This window comes from Panthera tigris, chromosome B2, assembly GCF_018350195.1.
Source record: "Panthera tigris isolate Pti1 chromosome B2, P.tigris_Pti1_mat1.1, whole genome shotgun sequence".
NCBI classification, from domain to species: Eukaryota; Metazoa; Chordata; class Mammalia; order Carnivora; family Felidae; genus Panthera; species Panthera tigris.
The window spans coordinates 148547667-148566666 of record NC_056664.1 but is presented as its reverse complement, the minus strand read 5'-3'; the positions used below and the strand labels follow the sequence as shown (position 1 = coordinate 148566666).

The following is a 19000-nucleotide window of genomic DNA, read 5'->3' as shown; positions in this document are numbered from 1 at the left end:
CAGACCCCCCACCCCCCACCCCGGGGAAGGGGTCGGTGCGGGGCGAGAAGCAGACATCACGGAACAGCCACATACATATTTTATTCAAACAGCCCGCACACGGTGGCCTTTAAAGTCGACTTCACGGTGCGGGACAGGAAGGGACACGAGGCCGGACGGCACCCAGGCCGAAGCGGAAACCTCCTCCGCAAGGAGCAAGAGCGGGTGGAGAGCGAGCGGCCGGGCCGGAGGCGTGTCCCGGAGGCGAGGCGCCGGGGGGGGGGGGGGGGGGGGGGGGGGGGGGGGGGGGGGGGGGGCGTGTCTGCGAGGCCGAAGGAGCTTCCGGGCGTCAGGGGACATTTCTGCCGAGCTGGGGGCGTGTCTGCCCGGCCGGGGGCGTGTCCTGGAGGCGGGGCTTCGGGGGCGTGTCTGCCCGGCCGGGGGCGTGCCCGCCTACGAGGGCGTGTCCGGGGCCGGGGGCCCAGAAGCGGAAAGGCGCACTTCCCGGCGGCGACCGGGCTGCGGCGACCGCGAAGTGGCGGCGGGGGGTCGCGGTGCAGCCCTGGCAGAGACGCGTGCGCGGCTGGGGGACTCAGGTGAGGCGGCTCCCCGGGCTGGGGTCGGCGGGCTCGGGGGCCGAGGCCTACGCCGGACGGCGGGCTGGGGGCCCCCCTCGGGACGGCGGACGCGGCCTGCAGCCGGTCAGAGGTGGGCGGGCTCCAGGAATTCTGCCCGTTTGCAGGGAGACGCAGGGCCCGGCGCCGGACGTTGTGTGTCTCCCCCCGGATTCGGGCAGGATGAAGCCTGCAGCCGCTCGCAGCCTGCTCCTGTGCGCCTTGTGCCTGGCGATGTGCCGCGTGGGCGGCGCGAGCAGGTGAGCCCCCTGCACGGCTGCGAGCGCCTGGTGCGGCCTCAGCCTGGCCCGCGCGGTGCCCCGGGGCGTGGGGTCGGCGTCGCGGCCCTTGCGGGTGCAGGTGCGGGCGGGAGCGGCGCGTCGGGGATTGTCGACGCGCATTTAGGTTAGGTTCCAGTAGTATCTGGGAAGTGCTGGTTCTTCCTCTTTTCAGGTTGACGGACAGTGATGGTTCTGTTTCTACGCGTGGCCAGCCTTAGGAGGAAGGCACTTTATGGTTCCCCCCCCCCCTCCGGGCCGTCCCTGGCTTTCTGGTCTAAAATTTCAGCTCCCCTCCTCCCTGCTGACATGCCTGTTCTCTTCCTTACTTATATTCCTTTTTTTTTTTTTTTAATGTTTATTTCGAAAGAGAAACGGTGCTCAGATGAGCAGGGGAGGGACAGAGAGAGAGAGGGGGAGAATCCCAAGCAGGGTCAGCACTGTCAGCACAGAGCCCGACTTGGGCCTCGAACTCACGAACTGTGAGATCACGACCTGAGCAGAAACCGAGACTTGGACCCTCAACTGACTGAGCCATCCAGGCGCCCCTGTATTCTTTGTTACTGATCACCACGGGGCACCATGTGTGTTTTCTTGGCTACCACCGTCACCGTCTCCCTCACTGGCATGTATGCTCCAAGAATGCCCGGGACTTGGTCCCCTGCTCACAGCAACGCCTCTGTCCACAGGAGGGCCTGGGGACTTGTCCCTTGCTCCCGGTGGTGCCTGGCCTGTCACAATCACTCCGTGTGTGTTGAACGAACAATGGCGTGAATGGATAGATGAATTAATTTTTCTTTAGCTTTAAAACAGTTCTTGAAAAGTAAGTCCTTTGTCTTTTAACAGTGACAACCATGAGTGGAAAAAGCTAATTATGGTTCACCACTGGCCCGTAACAGTGTGCAAGGTGAGTTTTCTGATCTCAACCACACCGCAACCCCCCCCCCACCCCCGTTCCTCCGTGGAAGCCCCATGCAGAGTCGTTTACACGCATGTTTCCTCGTGAGCTGGCATGTCATTTCTGGCCATCTGTCGCTTACTCTTACTGAGGCTGCTCTCTCTGGTTTTGGTTTTCCGAACTTCGCACCGTACCGTGTCTTTCTGGCTCTGGTGCTGTTTCCGAGCTCCGGGTAGAGTGTTGGACGGGAGGAGAATGAACGGGGTTGCTGGTGACCAGCTTTGAGCTCTGCTGGAGACCTGGCTCTGCCCCCCACACCCCCAGCAGGTCGGTCTTGTGAGCTTTGTAAGCCCCAGGTTCCGGTGGGAGGGGCCGCGTGTGGACAGCCCCAGTCTTAGGGAACACAGAAGGTTTGCCCCTGGGGCAGGGAACAAGGTCGTTTGGTGGGTGAGGCATTACTGTGACCCAATGTGGGTGTGTTCCTGGGCCCTGACTGTAAATATACCAGAAGTGCTTTCCTGCCTTGAGGCTTTAGAACTGAGATTAAAACAAAACAAAACAAAAAAAATCAACTCCTTGGGAAATGTCATTGTTAGGGAATTTCAATCCGGGGTGGCCTTGACGAGGGGACCTGTCATTACTCTGGCCTAAGCATCTTCCTGGGCAGTGGGGCTGTCTCTGGGCTCCTTCCCCGCATGAGTGACATGGGCATTGCAGGTGTGGCGACAGATGTGTCTTTCTCTCCCCGACCCTCCTCGGTGCTCTGCCCAGGCCCTCGGGCACACGCCGGGCACTGACCGGTACTTGCCGATGGTGGACGAAAGCCGCCCCAGCGCCCCCTTACAGGCTCGTCTGAGACACTGGACGTGGAGCCGGCAGAAGCCCTGGCTCCTGTGGCCAGTGGTGGTTTCCTGGGGGGCGAAACTGGGGGTTGGGAGAGGTGAGGTTCACGCCCCCTGCTCTGGTCCTGCCCTGGGTCGTCCTGCCCTTCTGCCCCCTCGGCGTGTGGCGGGTACCTTTCATGCCTCCGCAGGCCGGTCTCCTAAACCAGAGCCTCCCTCCTTTCCAGACCAACCTGGGACAGAAGCTTGCTCCCTGCCCAGGCGACCCCGAGAGGAAAGGCTTGAGAATCTGCGTGGTGCCTCGCCTGTCCTCGCTAGACACCCACACCCGCTTTTCATTGGCTTATTCCCTGCGGGGGCGACGGGCAGGACTTGGGTCTCGTCTGGTCTGACGGCCAGTGTAGTTCTAGACGGTCGGCTGTTTTGGAAAAACTCGACTTTAGCTAAACACTTTGGAGGTCCCGGGAGAGTATGCCACTGGGGTTTACCTCTGTGAACTTATCTTCATTGTCCCTTCCTCACCTTGGTGTCTTTGCTCTGGAATGTTCGCAGTTTCCATACGTGTAGCACTACCGCGTTCGGACCTGGAGCCTGAACACCCTTGAGTTTAGCTGGGTGTCGTCATCCCCACACGGGTACTTTTGGTTACACGTTACGAAAGTTATGGGCAAGTGAGTGCTTCCATCAGGCTGACTTAATCTGAGGACACGTTTAAAAAGAGGAAAGGCAAAGCAAAACTCAGGTTTTAGTTCTGTCGAGTAATTGTGTGAGATTGGACCCCTCCTTCCAGGACCAACACGCCCCCCCATGTAGGGCCGCACTGGAATCCTCCCCAGATCCCCTGGGGGCTGGTTTGTGTGGGCGCAGCCTATGGCTGGTGGTATATGTGAAAAGAAGGGAAAGGTGCTACGTGTATCTAAATAAACAGTGAAACCGATTATTTGCTCTGTTTTCTCGTGCCCTTTCTCTGCAGGAAGTTGGAAAGGACTGCAGAGACCCTCCGGACTACTGGACGATACACGGATTATGGCAAGCCCTTAGTGTGATTCCGATGTAAACAGGAAGGGGCGCCTGGGTGGCTCAGTCGGTTAAGCATCCCCCTTCAGCCCAGGTCATGATCTCGCGGTTGCGTGAGTTCCAGCCCCGCGTCGGGCTCTGTGCTGACAGCTCGGAGCCTGGAGCCTGCTTCGGATTCTGTGTCTCCCTCTCTCTCTGCCCCTCCTCCACTCAGGCCCTGACTCTGTCAAAAATGAATAAACATTTAAAAAATTTAAAAAAAAAATTGAAACGGGAAAAAGAAGCTAGCCGACCTGAAAGTAGCTTGAGGCCGGTCCAAACGGTTACACTCGTGATTTTTGTTAGGAGTTTATTCGCTAGACCAAATCCTTATTTATGGCATCTTCAGTCTTTCTGAAATAACCCTGATTTTGTTGCTGTTCGGTTCTGTCTTGATAGAACGGTAACGATCTGGCTTAAACATGCATTTAGGGACTCTGGGCCCATTTTAAGACGTAAGTGTAATTTCCTCATTTCGTCCTTCTTTTGGGGGCAATGAGTAGATATATAAAAGTAAATACACAAGTGTCCCACTCGTTTATTACACGTATCTATGTTGGCACCTGTCACAGTACCCAAATTCATTTTTCTGGTTTTGCCTGCGTTTTGTTTATCGTTTCCCTATTTGTGCATATTCTCGTGATGTTTAACCGCACACATCACTCTGCCCCGTCAAAGGGGTGCCTCATCCTGCCGCTCCCACGACAGGAGGGCCATGCTGGCCTTTGCTGGCACAGGCCTGCTCCTCAGGAACAGGGTTTTGTGGGAAGCAAATTAAACTGGGGACTGGGGCCCGGGCTCTGGCCCCTCCTTCGCCCCAGACTCACCAGTGACCCCGACACTCGTCTCCGGGACCTTGGCCTTCTTGGGTCCTACTGATGTACCTGCCACTCTCCTTGTGGCTGGAAGGACGGTGCACAGCACTGCTCTCGTCCCCGTGGGGGCTGCACCGATTTCGGGTTGCTGGGCCAGCCCGTTGACCCTGGAGACACATCAGGGGTTGGAAAGTAGATTTGGTGGCCTTGGGAACTCATCTGAAGACAGGAAGTTGGCGTGTCCCGAAGTAGGCAGACAAAGGGAAGTCGGAGGGTACCCTCGCTTGGTGGTTTAAGAAATCATACTAGCCGATCCTGGGTCGTTGCCAGCCACTGCCTGAGCCCGTTATGTATGTCCTCATTCGCCCTCATCGCCATTGGAAGAGAGGGGAACTTGCCGGTCTGCCCAGCAGCAGGGGAGATTGTCAGAGGGCAGTTGACTTAGACCCCACCCTGACTCCAGAGCGCCCCCTACCGGGTTGTTCAGTTTGCTTCCTGTTTGCCTTTCTCCTGGACGATGTCTTTGAAAGACGCGCCACCGTGACCGCTGATACCTGAGCGTCTTTGTTAAGCGACTCGCACCATGTGACGGTTTCTCTTCCTTTGCTCTCTGCAGACCTTACTGGAAGTGTTTCCTCCTGCCTTTTGGAAGCCATCTCGACCGAGACTAATTTCTGTTGTTTTTAATTTTAATTTCGAGGCCCGACAAAGCGGAAGAGTGTAACAGATCGTGGCACTTTAACTTCCAAGAGATTAAGGTACAAACTTTTAGTCGTGTCGCTGCTGCAGAGCTTTGGACTCAGTGAACTCTCTTCTCCGCAAGCGTGCCCTCAAGGTCATGTTTGAAAATGAGGACTCCCGAGCGTTATTCACCAAGATTGAACCCTTGGCACGTTGTTCGTATTTGCTGATAGCTAAGACAGTCCCACAAGTTAAATTCGAACTACGTGGTCTCCTCTGCCCTGGGCGCGAACCACTCCCAAGTGAACTGTACAAAGTGAAAGCAGACGTGAGCGGAGACGGCCCTGGCCGTCCCCTGCCAGCCCACGTTAGTCCCCGGTCCCCCGTGACTCCTGGTCGGCTTGCTGGGGTTAGCGTTTCTGGACAGCTCTGGCTCGGAGGACAGACACGGCACCACGCCTCTCCTTTCTGGCCGTGGCGGGTGGGTTTCTGAGTAGGGCCTGCCGGCAGGGAGGAAGGGTTGGGCCTTTCCAGCACAACCGCCCCTGTCACAGAATAGCCCAGGGAGTGGCTTTGGCGAGCCCTGCTCGTAGAAGGTCTCCGCTGCGTATGCTCACCCGCAGGGGCGCTTCCCTTTCCCCGCGGGATGCGGGCGACCCCCGGTGTGTGATCTAACTAGTACCTGGGTTTACAGGTCGCTGGGGCCTCCCCGAAAACAGGGGGTAGCATCAGGATGTGCTAAAACTAGGTTCCTTCCCGTGAAGATACGGCCCCCAAAAGGGCAAGGCAGTTAGTTCTAACAGATCGTTCTAACTGCTCTAGTCCAAAGGGTCTCCTCTGCTCCTCCTCCCTTCCTGTGAGGGACCTTCAGTCGCCTGAGCCTGGAGGCCGGGGTCTGAGGACCATCTGTAAGAATCATTAGTGTGCCCCAAAGCCTGGTCACGTCCCACTCTTCAGACATCCTTCCCGCACGCGGGTCAGCTCGCCCGATCCCGCGGGCTCGTTCGTGACTGGAGTCCCGTGGCCTGCACGTGGAAGTACGAGGTCACTGGTGCTGGGACGGCGCTGAGTGCCCAGAGCATTCAGGCCGCAGAGTGAACGTGACCCGCGTGTCCCAGCAGCCGCCCTGGCTGCCGGCTGGGCGGCGGGCGTGGGGGGACGAGGCAGGGGTGAAGAGCTGAGCGGGGAGAGGCTGTGGGAATGCACAGCAAGAGGGGAGCCCGGAAGTGGAATGAACAGGGCTGGGGGACTGGCTGGAGGGGAGCATCAGGCGGGACTCAGGACAGGAGCTTAGGCCGGGTGTCGTCTCCTTCCTGACACGGGCCCGGCAGGGGACTGCGCTTCGGCGGGCAGCCTGTTGCGGGTGCAGTGCCCCAGAAACGTCCAGGTGGGTTACGTGTGTGTGCCCGCAGAGAGGTGTGGGCCGGGGAGGACCTTCGGTGTGACCAGCGCGCGGCTGGGGAATTCAGCACGGGGACGGGGAGGACAGCAGGAGCGAGCCTGGGGCAGCCGTAGGGTTAACAGAGAAGCAGGACAGAGAAGCAGGAGGGATGGGCTTGTGAAGCAGCAGCCAGAAGGGGGGGCGGGGGGGAGCGCTGGCGGGGTTCATCAAAGGAAGGCTGGAAGTACCCTTTGGAGGGAGCGGCCTGGGGGTCAAAGCGGGGAGGCGTTCAGGTCGGTGCCGGGGCACCTGCTCTGTCGCACACGGCCCAGGGCAGCGGTGGTCCCCGAGGAAAGCGGGCCGCTCCCCCCGCCCCCTCGGTGCTGGCGGGGACTGAAGCCAGAGTGTGGGGGGTGCAAGACGGGGACGGGGACACCGTGAGGGGGGCAGCTTCCTGGAAGATAGGGCTGGCTGGGGCGGGGGAGCGGGTGGGGGGGGCCCGGTGGTTCTGCGACTGGTGGGCAGAGTGAAGCCGTCCTGAGTTTGTTTCTACACGGTTTCACTTTATTTCTGGTCCCGGGGGTTTCTGGAAATTGGAACGTAAGCCCGAGCACCGTTCAATTTAGGGAAACTACGGTACGGGGGGCGCAGACTGCCCAGCCCACACGGAGCCTGTATTTTGTGTTGTCTCTTTTAACGAGTAGATGCTACTCTTTAGGGCAGTTTCAGAAACCTAAAGCAGGAAAATTAAGTGGAGACCAGACTGCCCACGCATGTGCCCCCGACACGCAGACCGTCGCGTGTTGTTAACGCCTTGCGTCGTGCGGGACCCTCGTTACGGTATCGGTGCCTCATCACTCGCAGAACTTAGGGTTCCCATTGGGTGCGCGCTGTGTCACGTAGTTTTGGGGTCCTGACCCATGTGACGTGCGTCCACCGCTGTATCCTATGGGGCAGCCTCGCGCCCGGAGATCCCCTGTTCTCCACGTACTCACCCCTCCGTCCGCCAGCCCCTGACCCCAGCGACCCTTCCACCGTCTCCGATCTTCTGTCTTCTCCGGAGCGTCGCACGTTTGGAATCATTCAGCCTTTTCAGACTGGCTGCCTCCGCTCGGTTATTGCTTTGAAGGCTCCCCCGCGTCCCCTCCTGGCCGATGGCCGTGTCTCTTTAGAGCTGGGCAGTAGTGTTCCCTGTCTGCACGGCCACTTCACCCACTCACCTACGAGCGCTTGCGTTTTCAAACACACTTCTGTGATTAGTCAGGTTTCGTTTTCGTACGTGTCTTAAGAAACGTCTCCTGCAGAGTGAGGCAGAATCCTTTCATCTCTTCTAACGTATTAGTTTATCAAATTTGCCTGGTAAGTTTTGAGCTGTTAGGTCCTACACAGACTTTTTTTTTCCCCCCCGCACAGGACCTCCTGCCGGAAATGAAGATGTACTGGCCTGATGTGCTCCATCCGCTAAATCACAGCCATTTCTGGTAAGGGCAGCAGCCACTGAGTCCATAGCAGGATGCGGGGCCGGGGAGCACCGAGTGGGGCCGGGGGAGCACTGAGCAGGGCTGGGGAGCATCGAGTGGGGCTGCGGAGCACCGAGTGAGGCCTTGGAAGCACTGCGAGGAGCCGGGGGAGCACTGAGCAGGCCCGGGGAGCACCGAGTGGGGCTGGGGAGCACCAATTGGAGCCTTGGGAGCACTAAGCGGGGCTGGGAAGCACCAAGTGAGCCTTGGGAGCACTGAGCAGGGCTTTTCTTTGGCATGTTATCTTCAGGGCCCTTCTCCGGTGACTAAAACATGAGAGCAAGTGGAATTTACCTTTTAGGCTTGTGCTTCATCCGTATTTCATTCATCACTTTGTTTAGACTCTTCCTCTCCTGAGGTTTCACTAAACCCAGATAGGTATGTGCGTATCTAAGAGGCAGTCACTGCAACTCCCGCAGAGAGAGTGTTTCTTAAAGACGTTGTGCCGTTGTCCCGAGACACGTCGAGAAAAGAGAAGATGTGCCGACGAAGGTGGCTGTCTCATGCTACGACTTAGGGAGGAGAGGGAGGTCCCACCTGTGGCTCAGTCCGTGGTCTGGCCCAGGACTGTCTTTTGAGTGTGGCGGGAGGTGAGCCAAGGAGAAGGACGCTGTGTTTAATTCAGCATCGCTTCTTAAAGCATTGCTTTTGAAGAAGGTAAAATTAACATTCCTTTTATTTACATTAGGTTAACTGAAAACAATGATTTTCTGTCTCGCCCCTATGTGGCAACTCATGATTCACATTACAGTTATTCAGATGTTGTCCAAAATGATGAATTCCGTTTGGAGATATTGTGGAGACTGTCAGGAAAGGAATTCATTTTAGACAGAAGCTTTCTGCAACCACGTAGAGTGGCAGTGATGCCTGAACCCCCGCACCCCCTGTACCCCCAGTCCCCTGTCCCCGTCCCCCCCTCCCCGGTGCCCCGGCTGAGATCTCACTCCGGGTGTGTGGCAGGGATGCGGCTTTAACGTACCCAGGTCTGTAGGTCGAAATCGTCTCTTTGGCGGAGAAAACCACTCAGAGTTTGGGACGTGAATGGTGCAGGTCTCCAGGCGCGTGCTGCACAGCTGTGTTCTAGAAAACGGTTTCACGGTAGATAAAGTCGAGATGGAAACACAGTGGAAAAAGTGCCCAGGCCTTCACATTGTACTGGGCAAATGACAGATCCGGGCTAAGTGTGCAAAATATAGTTTTTCTACCTGTTCCAATGTTCTGGGATGGAATCAAGCAGACTGACGGGTGACTTAAAAATAAATCAACAGGTACGCGTAAAGAGGGCTGTCTGATTGGGGCCCTCGAACATTTAATCCGAATAACGTGGGCAGAGCACACATGTAGTTTTGGGCTCTAATAAAGGCAAAATGATACTTTTTCAGGTTGGATAGTTAAACGGCACATTTGAAAACTTCGGTTCCAAGCCCAAAGGTAAACATCGTGCGCTAAGGGTATTTATGCTCCCCGGAGCTCCCGGGGACAGGGACACGCGGGGACTGACTGCACCACTCTGCGTCACTGCCTCCCGAGCGTGGCGTTCGGGTCACCGCTCCCCTGCTGCCCAAGTCGCCTCTCCTGTGTGAGCTTCGAGAGTGTCTGCCTCGGCTTTGTCATTGGGAGCCGGAGGCCGAGGAGGGCTCCTGGAGGAAAAGTGTCCTGTTTAGTCCCAGATGGGAGTCGGGGGTGCAGAGTTCGGGGCCTTGGTGTCACTGCCCCCTTGAGATAATCCTCTGAGATCAAGTCTATCAGTAAGATTAGCCCTATGAGAAATACCACGCACACAGCCCTCTGCAAAGTAGGATTTTTCTTTGGTTTCTGATGGTTTTTGATGCTTGTACGGAAAAGAACAAGGGCTGGGGTCGCCCAGTTAGGCGAGCGGCCTCACCGTGGGAGGTGTCCCTGGGCCTCGGCCGCCCGGAGGGGCGCGCACCTCCCGTCCCGCAGGAGGGCCAGGCAGCCCGGGAGGGCGGCCCCCATGTCCACTCACGGTGGTCACTTCCCAGTGGTAACTGACAACTCTGAGATGAAAGATGCCCAATTCCAAGTGACGTGGGATTAAATGTTGGAACCACGTTAACAATAATAGATTCTGATCCTTCAGCGGTATTGAGTTAAGCTTGATCCCAAAACAACAATGATTGACCTTCGCTGGGTATTTCTTACGAGCCAGGAGCCGTTTGGCCAGTGTGCTAGTCCTCTGCACTCGTCCCGCGTCGTCCGCCAGCGCCCTCCTGCACGGGCTCCAGAAAGAAACGTGCAGCCGGGAAGACCCTCCTTTTCTAGGCCATAGGACATGGGCAGCTGTCAGACGATTCATTCTGGAAGCTGCTCTAGACGAAGAAGTTGTTCACACGTGTGTGTCTTTTCCCGCCGTCTCCGTGGTCTGGAGAGAGTCGCTGCTTGTAGCCCTGTGGTCACTCAGAGCCGCCTCCGTGGGGGATTTCACCAGCGGACGAGTGCACTTTGGACTGTGTTTTGTGAGCCGGCATACGACCCCCCTACGAGCGCCGGCGTGAACGCGGTTCGCTGAAACCTTACGAACTAATCACCGATGATCTAGAGGAAGCCCGACGCCGTCTTGTCCTTCCGCGCTGCGGGTGGCCGACACCCGAGCGGCCGCTGTCGTCCCCTGCGGGCGGCACACCTCCCATTTGCCGGGCGTCCGGATAGGGCCCTGCGCGTGGACTCTGGGCTTCCTGGCTGACTGGCCTCAGCGGGGCGCCTGGCTAGTCCCTCTGAGCCTCAGTTTCCCCATTTCTAAGCCAGTGGTGGTTTTGCAGAGTTGTGGGCACGAACGAGGAGTGTGAAAGCACCTCGCGGTTAAATCTGCAGCGAAGCCCGAGGAGTGGTTATCGATACGAAGGTTTCTCTGGGATACGTATTCGTGTTCGCCAGCAGCACCTGCTTAGTGGGCTGCCGTGTGAGGGTCTCTGGGCGGGGCTGATGGTGCAGGCGTGACGGGGTCTCATGGCCCTGGGGCCTCGGGTCCCCCTGCAGGGCAATCCGGAAGCACGCGTGTCGCACAGAAGGAACTTTACCCTCTTGTTTTGTGCAAGAAACGACGTGCGTGTCGAACGTCCTGTCCCGGGCGTGAACGTTTTCCTTGCGAATTTGTTTGATGACTTTTAACCCGATGGTTTTTGCGAAACTTCTCTCACAGGCAGCACGAGTGGGAGAAGCACGGCACGTGTGCGGCCCAGGTGGACACCCTCAACTCTCAGAAGAGATACTTCGAGGGAGGCCTGGACCTGTACCAGAGGCTGGCGCTTAACAGGTAGGGGACCCTCTGGGGCCTGGGCCTCGTGGGCGCCACCCTCCGCAGCCGGCTCTCCGGCCTGGGGATGAGCCTGGAACCGTGCAGTCCGGGGACCGAGGGCCCCTCTGGGCCCTAACGTCGTCGGACACGGAGTCGGCCTGAGGGAACCAGACCGACCGGGCGTGCGTCTCTCGGCCGGGTTTTCCCACGGAAGGATCTTGCGTTAACATGACAGTTTGTGTCGACTGCGCGTCACCAAGCGTTTGGGGCCCGGCTGTGGTGGCCCTGGAACAGGCAGGGCGGGGATGCGGGCGGGGCTCCCGACCCGGAATCCCGCACCGCCTGCCCCGTGCCTGTGCTCCGCAGACCAGGGAGGCTGGCTCACGGCCACCGATGTCCCTGCCGGGGACCGGGGACCCCCTTCTCCCGCCCACCAGGGCCCAGCCCGTCACCGAGAGATCGGGCGGAGAGGCTGGCCGGCCAGCATCTAGATGCTTCTGTGACCAAGCGTGCGAGGAATTCGTACTCTTCCTCACCTGAGTCATAATACACTTGTGACCTCATTTTCAAGGCCATGACAGGAAATTCTACCGTTTGCTTTGGTCAGAACAAGCCAGAATCCCGCCAGGCACCCGTGCCGACGCCTGTGTGTCAGCTCTGTAGGTCACGGTTGCCGAGAAGACGCGCCAGCCTCTGTCCGTTCCCTAGACGCCCGCTCTGCTTCCTCGGCGTGCAGGGGCGCCCGCGAGGGGAGTGTCCCGTCCCGCACAGCTGGTCCTCTGTTTCGCTGTCATCAGGGCCGTGCAGCCCCCGGGGTTCAGATGGGACCGGCCCAGTTCTGGAATGGGCAGGCGGTGCCTTTGCGGGGAACAGGATTGCAGGGGCACAGCCTGCAAACACGGCCTCAGAGCTTGTGCTTTTTTTTTTGTTTTAATTTTGTTTTCACGTTTGTTTATTTTGAGAGAGAGAGACGGGGGAGGGGCGGAGAGAGGGAGAGAGAAAATCCCAAGCAGGCTCCCAGCTGTCAGCGCAGAGCCCGATGTGGGGCTCGAACCCACGAACCGTGAGATCATGACCTGAGCCAATGTCCAGACGCTCCTCCAACTGAGCCGCCCAGGCGCCCCAGGTTTTGTATCACTTAACCCAATATGTTCAGAACATTAATATTGCAACTTGAAAGAAATATTTAAAAATTTGCAAAGTTTTGTACTTCTAGAGCACAGAGGCTTTGAAATGTGTTTGGATAAACTGTACATGGATAAGGCGAGGGCACGTTTATTTCTAGGGCCCTAAAGACCTTGCCCACTACCCCGTCCTGCCTGTTCCAGCAGAGAGATGCAGACGCTTGTTGGGGTCCTCTTTACAAAAACTGCCCTGTTAACGCGGCAGATAGTGTTGCCAGAATTCGCGGCCGGAGCAGGCGTGCCCTGGTCAGTCTGGTTTTCCTCGAGCAGGCTTCCCTGGCCGTGTCAGCATCCAGAGAGGCAGCCCAGGTCTCCGTGTCCGCTCTGTGTGATCGTGGCCCAGATGATCGGGGGGGGGGGGGGCGGGGGGGGGGGGGCGGCGGGGGCATGATGGGGGCTCGAGTGCTGGCTGGGGATTCTCAATCTGAGAATTGTTGATCTCCTGCTCCATAATTGAATGAGGGAGTTAGCCATGTGCTATTTTGACGGGATGGCTGGTCAAAACCGTGTGCTTTGGGAAACGAGTCGGGTCTGTGGGTGTTTGAATGTATGTAAGGATTTGCTCAGGTGTGGTTTTTCCGGGAGAAGCCTGGGATCCCAAATCAGTTGCTAACTATCTTTTGAAAAGCCGTGGCCCGTAGGTGGTCCCGTGTGTGCCAACCCCCTGGCATCCTGCCCTCCGGAACGCCGTTGGGAAGGACCCCGTGCTCGAGAGAGAGCCGGATCGGCAGTGTGCGCTGAGGGTGAGGGGTGGTCGGGGAGCACGAGCGCTCTTTATTTGCTGTCCTTGCTCACAGGTTTATTGCCCAGGGTGTAGACGGCAAGTGCTTTCTGTGCCGAGTGTCTTAATTTTTGTTATGAAATAGGATGTTTGAGAAGAACAAGAAAGGAAAGCGTACCGCACGATACAAGTAATCTTTCTACCTTTAAATTTTAGCATGCTCCAAAAGTTGGGAATAAAGCCGTCTATCAATTACTACCAGGTAAGTCTCACGTGGAGCCCCCTGACCCAGCACGGGGACTCCCGGCAGCGGCCCCGCGTCACTGCCTCCTGTGAGTGACACTGGGGTTCTGAAGTGACCGGACAAGCTCCCTCCTATTCCGCTATTAGGTTTCCGATAGATTTTATGTGAATTCTGCTTCCCTGTGCACGTTGAATGTAAACTGAAAACGGCTTACGCCCATGACTTTGAAGCACGGACTCGCGGTCCCCTGGTGAGAAGCGTGTTCTGGGCTCGCACAGGGCAGGTGCCGGACGCGTTTGAGAAGTACGTTTGGTTTTTGCGGTATTCTGTGTGAAGAAGAAGGCCCAGGAGTTGATTTTGTTGTCCTAGTAAAACGATAGTCGTGTAACCGCGACCACATCTTGCTGTCTGGGAAGCAGATACGGAAGCTAAGTGTCGTCCGCTCAGGACAACCCGTTTTCATAAACAGGCTCCTCCCGGCTCGCGGCCACAGCCGTTCCTCCGCGGTCACCTGCGGTCGCCCACACAGTTCAGGGGTTGGACAGGGAGCGTCTGAGTGACCCCCGGAGCCTGAAGCGCTCACTCTGGGCCTTGGCAGAATAAGCTTGCTGACTCCCGCTTTAGAGGGCCTATCTTCGCTATTTAAACTACTTCGGTCCCCGGGGGTTAACACAAAGATGTGAAGTGACTGGTTTCAGCGGCTCCTTGTCTCCAGCGTCATGGCTGCGTCCTGGGCCGCTTCGCAGGTCTCTTGACTGTGAAATTAACCGGCTCCCCTGTGCAGTCGGCTTCCTGCTCCCCTGTTCTCCTCCCTCCAGTGAGAGTAGGGGTGGCAGGTGACCCTGCGGCGAGAGCGTCAGCTGTGCCTGCGAGAGGGTGTTTGCAGGGCCCCGTCGGTCCCCTGGGCTCCTTTCTGCCCAGAATGTGCCCATCGGGGAACTGATTTCAAGCACATACTGGCACCGAGGACAACAGACGTCGGAGGTCTGTGCTGCAGGCGCTTTGTTAGGTGGCAGAGGCAGCAGTTGTGACCCAGACGGAAGTCCCCGGGCGGCGAAAGCTGATCTGACCGCACTTGGGAGACTCTCAGCTTTTGCGCGCGGCACCCAGGCTCTGGGTGTGGACAGAAGAGCTGGGCGGGGGGAGGACGGAAACTGTGTGGGACACGTGTGGGTGCCACTGGGTGGAGCCCAAGCAGGCGACAGCCCCTCCCCCGGCACCTCCGAGCCTTGTCTGCGAGCCCTGCTGTCAGCTGTGCACGTCAGCGACGTCTGCGTGGGGCAGAGCCATCATACCGCCTCTTGCCAAGGGTCATTTCTTTGCTTTTAATGTTTTTATGTATTTTTGAGACAGAGAGAGACAGAGCATGAGCAGGGGAGGGGCAGAGAGAGGGGGAGACACAGACTCTTTTTAATTTTTTTTTCCAAGTGTCATTTCTAATGCACCGTGTGTCATTTCAGATTTCAGACATTAAAGACGCCCTTGCCAGCATATATGGAGTCATCCCGAAAGTCCAGTGCCTTCCACCAGAATCGGTCAGATATGCTACATGTTGTTGTCCTTTCTGTCTTTATCAAGGAGACAAGTTCAATTCTTTTGACGTCTTTGTGGTCACCTGGAGTTCCCAGGGCCAGAGCTGTGCGTGTGTGTGTTTGTGGGTGTGTGTGTGTGGGGGGGGGCGGTGGTTGTGCGTGCGCACAGGCACGTTCCGTGTCTGTTTTCACATCACGGATGGGACACACGTTCTCGGATGTTTCTAGCAGCGTTAGCTCCATTAGCCAAATCACGGAAGCAGCCCAAGCGTCATCGACTGACGAGCGGATAAAGACGACGTAGTATCTATACGACGGAGTATCACGCAGCCACAAGACAGAGTGGAATCTTGCCGTGTGCAGGTGTACGATGCCACGTGAAACAAGTCAGTCAGGGAAAGACAAATATCACATGATTTCCAGTGAAATGCGGAATTGAGGAAACAAACGAGCAAAGGAAGAGAGGCGAGCCAAGAAACAGAGTGTTCGCTATAGAGGGCACACTGATGGTTACCAGAGGGGACAGTGGGGGGGTCACGGGTGGGGGTTAAGGGGGGCACTTGCTGTGATGAGCACCGGGTGATGTACATTACTGTGAGTCACTCTGTCGCACAGCAGACGTCGATGTGACACCGTGTGTTAACCACCCGGGATTCTGTTCATACGTAAAGCGGGTTGTTCTTTGACGCCACACTAGGATGGGGTTTGTTTTCTCGAGACTTCGTCCCGGCAGAAGAGCACGCGCGTTCTGCAAGGGCTGCTGGGGGACAGGAGCAGGGAGGTGGGCGTCCGGAACGTTCGGAGTCAGAAAATTTCTCAGGGTTTACGTTGTCAGTTTCGGTCACGTCAGTCGTGGGTATTTGTCTCACAGGTGAATTGTAGTTTCTTCCGTCGGCTTTGGTAAAGACTTAAATCCTTTTACCAGGGTGCCAGGGACCCAGTTCTTGTACAAAACCACGCGTCCCGATGCCGTGACGCGCCCGCTGTGTGCACAGAGGTGTGCGTGTCTGGGTCTAAGCGGTGTCCCTCACACGGGGCTGCCGGGCCGGCACGGGGAGCGTCTGGGCGGTGAGCCGGGTGGCGGGCCCTGCGGCCCACTGCCCCGTCACCTTGGGTGGCGCCATTGGAGAGGGCTCGTTCCTGGCGCCTGGAGCCCCGGGTCTGCAGTCACCCCTTGTCTCTTCAGGGCCTGGGACTCGAACGCCATCGGTGACCGTCTGAGATCAGAATCGTTTTCCGTCTTTCCCTTTCCCTTCCTAGGGTGAGGAGGTGCAGACCATCGGCCAGATAGAGGTGTGCTTCACCAAGGGGCTGCAGCTACGCAACTGCACGGAGCCCGGGGAGCCCGAGGAGCCCGCGTCCCGCCGGCCCGGAGCGGGGGGCCCGGGGCTGGAGGTCTGTGAGGACGGCCCCGCCTTCTACCCCCCACCCGACGAGACCCGGAAACACTGAAAAGCGGGAGAGTCACAGACGGCCGCGTGTCTACAAGCAGCTCCAGAGCGGAAGCGTCTGTTCACGGTCGTCCCTCCCGGGAGCGTGTCTGTTTCGCCGTCTTCGCGGCCGGGAGTCGATCCGCAGGCCCCGCAGGGCCGGGTGCAGCGTGGGGACACGGAGGGGAGGCAATGGCTTAGGCCTTCGCCCGCTCTGCGGTTGGAATAAAGGATACAGATTTTCCTTGTTTCTCCCTTACTGAGCGCTTCGGCATCCGAGCCGAGGCGGGCGCCCTCGGAGTTCGGGCACCTGCCGGGGGCTCGGGAGGCCTCCCGCCCTCACGCTGGGATCAGGCCGACGATCCGACGTCAGGCCGGGTGTCTCCGCCAGCTGCCTCAGGGGGGCGCGTCTTGTTTCTCGGGGCCAGAGGGGGCAGGACACGTTCACCCCTCCCCCTCGATGGCCTCGCATGGGTGTGTCCCCTGAGGGCCTGGTGCTGGCAGGCTAGATGCTCTGAGGGGCCGCGGGGGACACTGAGTGTGCGACAAGGTGCCGGCCGGCGTGCCCGCCCCGTCGGTGCTCTGACCTGCAGACTGAAGACCGGTTCAAATCCTGCCTCGGTTCCTTTCTGTGAGGACGTAGCCCAGACACAGAAGTGCGGGGGCCACCGGCAAATCAGTCCTCAGAAGTACCGTGACGCGGGGTGGCCGTGAGGGCAGGGCTCCCCCCGTGGACACCGCGCCCCTCCGTTGGGTGCAGGACGAAATGGCTCTGCTGCTGGGCGGTCGGGGCCGCAGGCGCTGCCCAGACTCGCCACCTGGCGCATCTATGAACAGAGGACACGGAGGGCTCTGTGAAATGGGCTTCCCGAGCTTTGGGAACCCTCGACGCTGTTCCTCCTCGCTCTCGGCCCTTTTCACACGTGTTTGGCCGCGTGGGTTGAAATCCGACCCATCTATCTGTCCTGGTTCTTTTCCTTACCAAACACTTAAAATAGAATTTACTCGGTGCCGGGCATTGTGGTCGACCCTTCAGAACATTGGCTTACTTGACCCTAAGACCACCCACACGTTCCGAACCTTGTCTATAACAGAAGCCCCCCCCACCGAACTGAGTGACCGTCAAAGGTGATGCTGTTCAGATAACTGATGCTTCCTCTCACGTCTTCTGATTATTGTTGGTGGCCAGGTGGGTGCGATCGATTCCAACAGCAAAAAGGTTTTTAATAAGATGCCGAGTTTCTCATCAGAGTGTAGTCTTGATTCTGTTTCCCTGCAGGGTGAATCTTTAAGGCTCTGTGCGTGTCCCCAGGGCCACTGTTCAAAGGACCACAAACTGGGGGGCTTCAAACCACAGAAATGCCTTCTCGTGGTTCTGGAGGCCAGATACCTGAGCCCACGGTGTGGGCAGGGCTGCGCTTGCCATGAACGCTGGAGGGAGAGTCCTCCCGTGTGTCTTGTGGCTCCTGCCGGTCCTTGGCAAATGGACACATCATTCCAGCCCCTGCCTCTGTCTCCCGTGGCTCCCCGCTGTGTGTGCCTGTCTCCATGTCAGATCCCCCTCTCCTCTCTCTGAGGAGGACACCAGACATCTTGGACAAGGGCCACCCCGACGACCTCATTTTAACTTGATTACATCTGCAAAGACCCTGTTCCAAATGAAGTCATATTCACAGGTCCTGGGGATGGGGACCCAAGACCCCTACCAACCGGACAAGGATGGGGACCCAAGACCCCAGTGGACAACGCTGGTCTGGCTGCTGGTTTTTGGATTCTGTAGAGTAGGGCTTACACACTGTGACGCCATTACTCCAAAGAGGAGCCCACTGGAAGATGGTCCTCCTACAAAAACGAGGACCGTGGGAATTGTTGGACGGGAGGTCTCTGAAGGATCTCAGCACAGTTAAAACCATGCAGTAAAGTTGGCAAGTTGGTTGACTTGATCAGAGCTGCAGGGATTTGTTTTTTTTTTTTTTTTTTTTAACAAGATCGAGGTTATCCTTTGTAACATTTGCCTTTCTGGCAACGCACAAAGACTACAAGTGAGAAAGCACTTAATAGATTCTCAACAGGTACAGTTCAAGACGTGAATAGTTAATACCCAACCGGATGGGTCACTTTGATGTGGGAAACATAAGCAAAAGCAAAAATTAAATTTCCTTACAGTTTCCAGCCCGGTCCGGGTCCGTGAAACAGGCAGAGGGGCCTCTCTCTAGGAGCTCAGCTCCTAGATGATGATGACACTTTGCTGAGGGCAAGAGGTGACCTTAGCTTAACATTATCCCCACCCCACCCCCCCCCCCCCCCCCGAAAATCCTCTGAGGATTTAGAAACATTTAGAAATTTCTTTGGAAACTTCCTTTATCTCTAGTCCCTCTAGATATATGTTGACAATCATACTCTAAGCTCATGGCCCCCTCATAGACATCTGAAGGGTCTCATGACTGAGTTCTTACTAAACAGTAATAAATGACATTTTCCTAACAATAGCGAGCCCCCTCAGGGTCCTGGAAATCTTGTTTCCAAAATTCCTTGAAAGCTTGAGCTGTCCCTAACCCCTCCCAACTTG

General features: G+C 57.4%; 1 protein-coding gene and 1 long non-coding RNA gene across 3 annotated transcripts; both read left to right on the top strand.

Annotated features, from left to right (window-relative positions):
- Positions 1 to 465: 465 nt before the first annotated feature.
- Positions 466 to 16675, top strand: RNASET2 (ribonuclease T2). Of its 2 annotated transcripts, none has more exons than XM_042987521.1 (10): positions 466 to 575; positions 722 to 853; positions 1718 to 1778; positions 3585 to 3664; positions 5183 to 5240; positions 7958 to 8025; positions 11225 to 11338; positions 13442 to 13487; positions 14930 to 15004; positions 16262 to 16675. In XM_042987521.1, exons 2-10 carry the CDS (start codon positions 777 to 779, stop codon positions 16451 to 16453), a joined length of 771 nt encoding a protein of 256 aa, XP_042843455.1. In that variant the 5' UTR covers positions 466 to 575; positions 722 to 776; the 3' UTR covers positions 16454 to 16675. The 2 variants fall into 2 exon arrangements, with proteins under 2 accessions (XP_042843455.1, XP_042843456.1); XM_042987522.1 differs by having other exon boundaries at positions 467 to 575; positions 3585 to 3640.
- Positions 1811 to 3549, top strand: LOC122238819. The gene is made up of 2 exons (XR_006218008.1): positions 1811 to 2709; positions 2839 to 3549. It is a non-coding gene; the product is annotated as an uncharacterized LOC122238819 (long non-coding RNA).
- Positions 16676 to 19000: the final 2325 nt, after the last annotated feature.

Coding starts and splice junctions, on each gene's coding strand:
- RNASET2 (XM_042987521.1), top strand. CDS start 777: ATGAAGCCTGCAGCCGCTCGCAGCCTGCTCCTGTGCGCCTTGTGCCTG. Junction 1,779..3,584: donor GGCCCGTAACAGTGTGCAAG/GTGAGTTTTCTG, acceptor CTTTCTCTGCAG/GAAGTTGGAAAGGACTGCAG. Junction 11,339..13,441: donor CAGAGGCTGGCGCTTAACAG/GTAGGGGACCCT, acceptor TTTAAATTTTAG/CATGCTCCAAAAGTTGGGAA.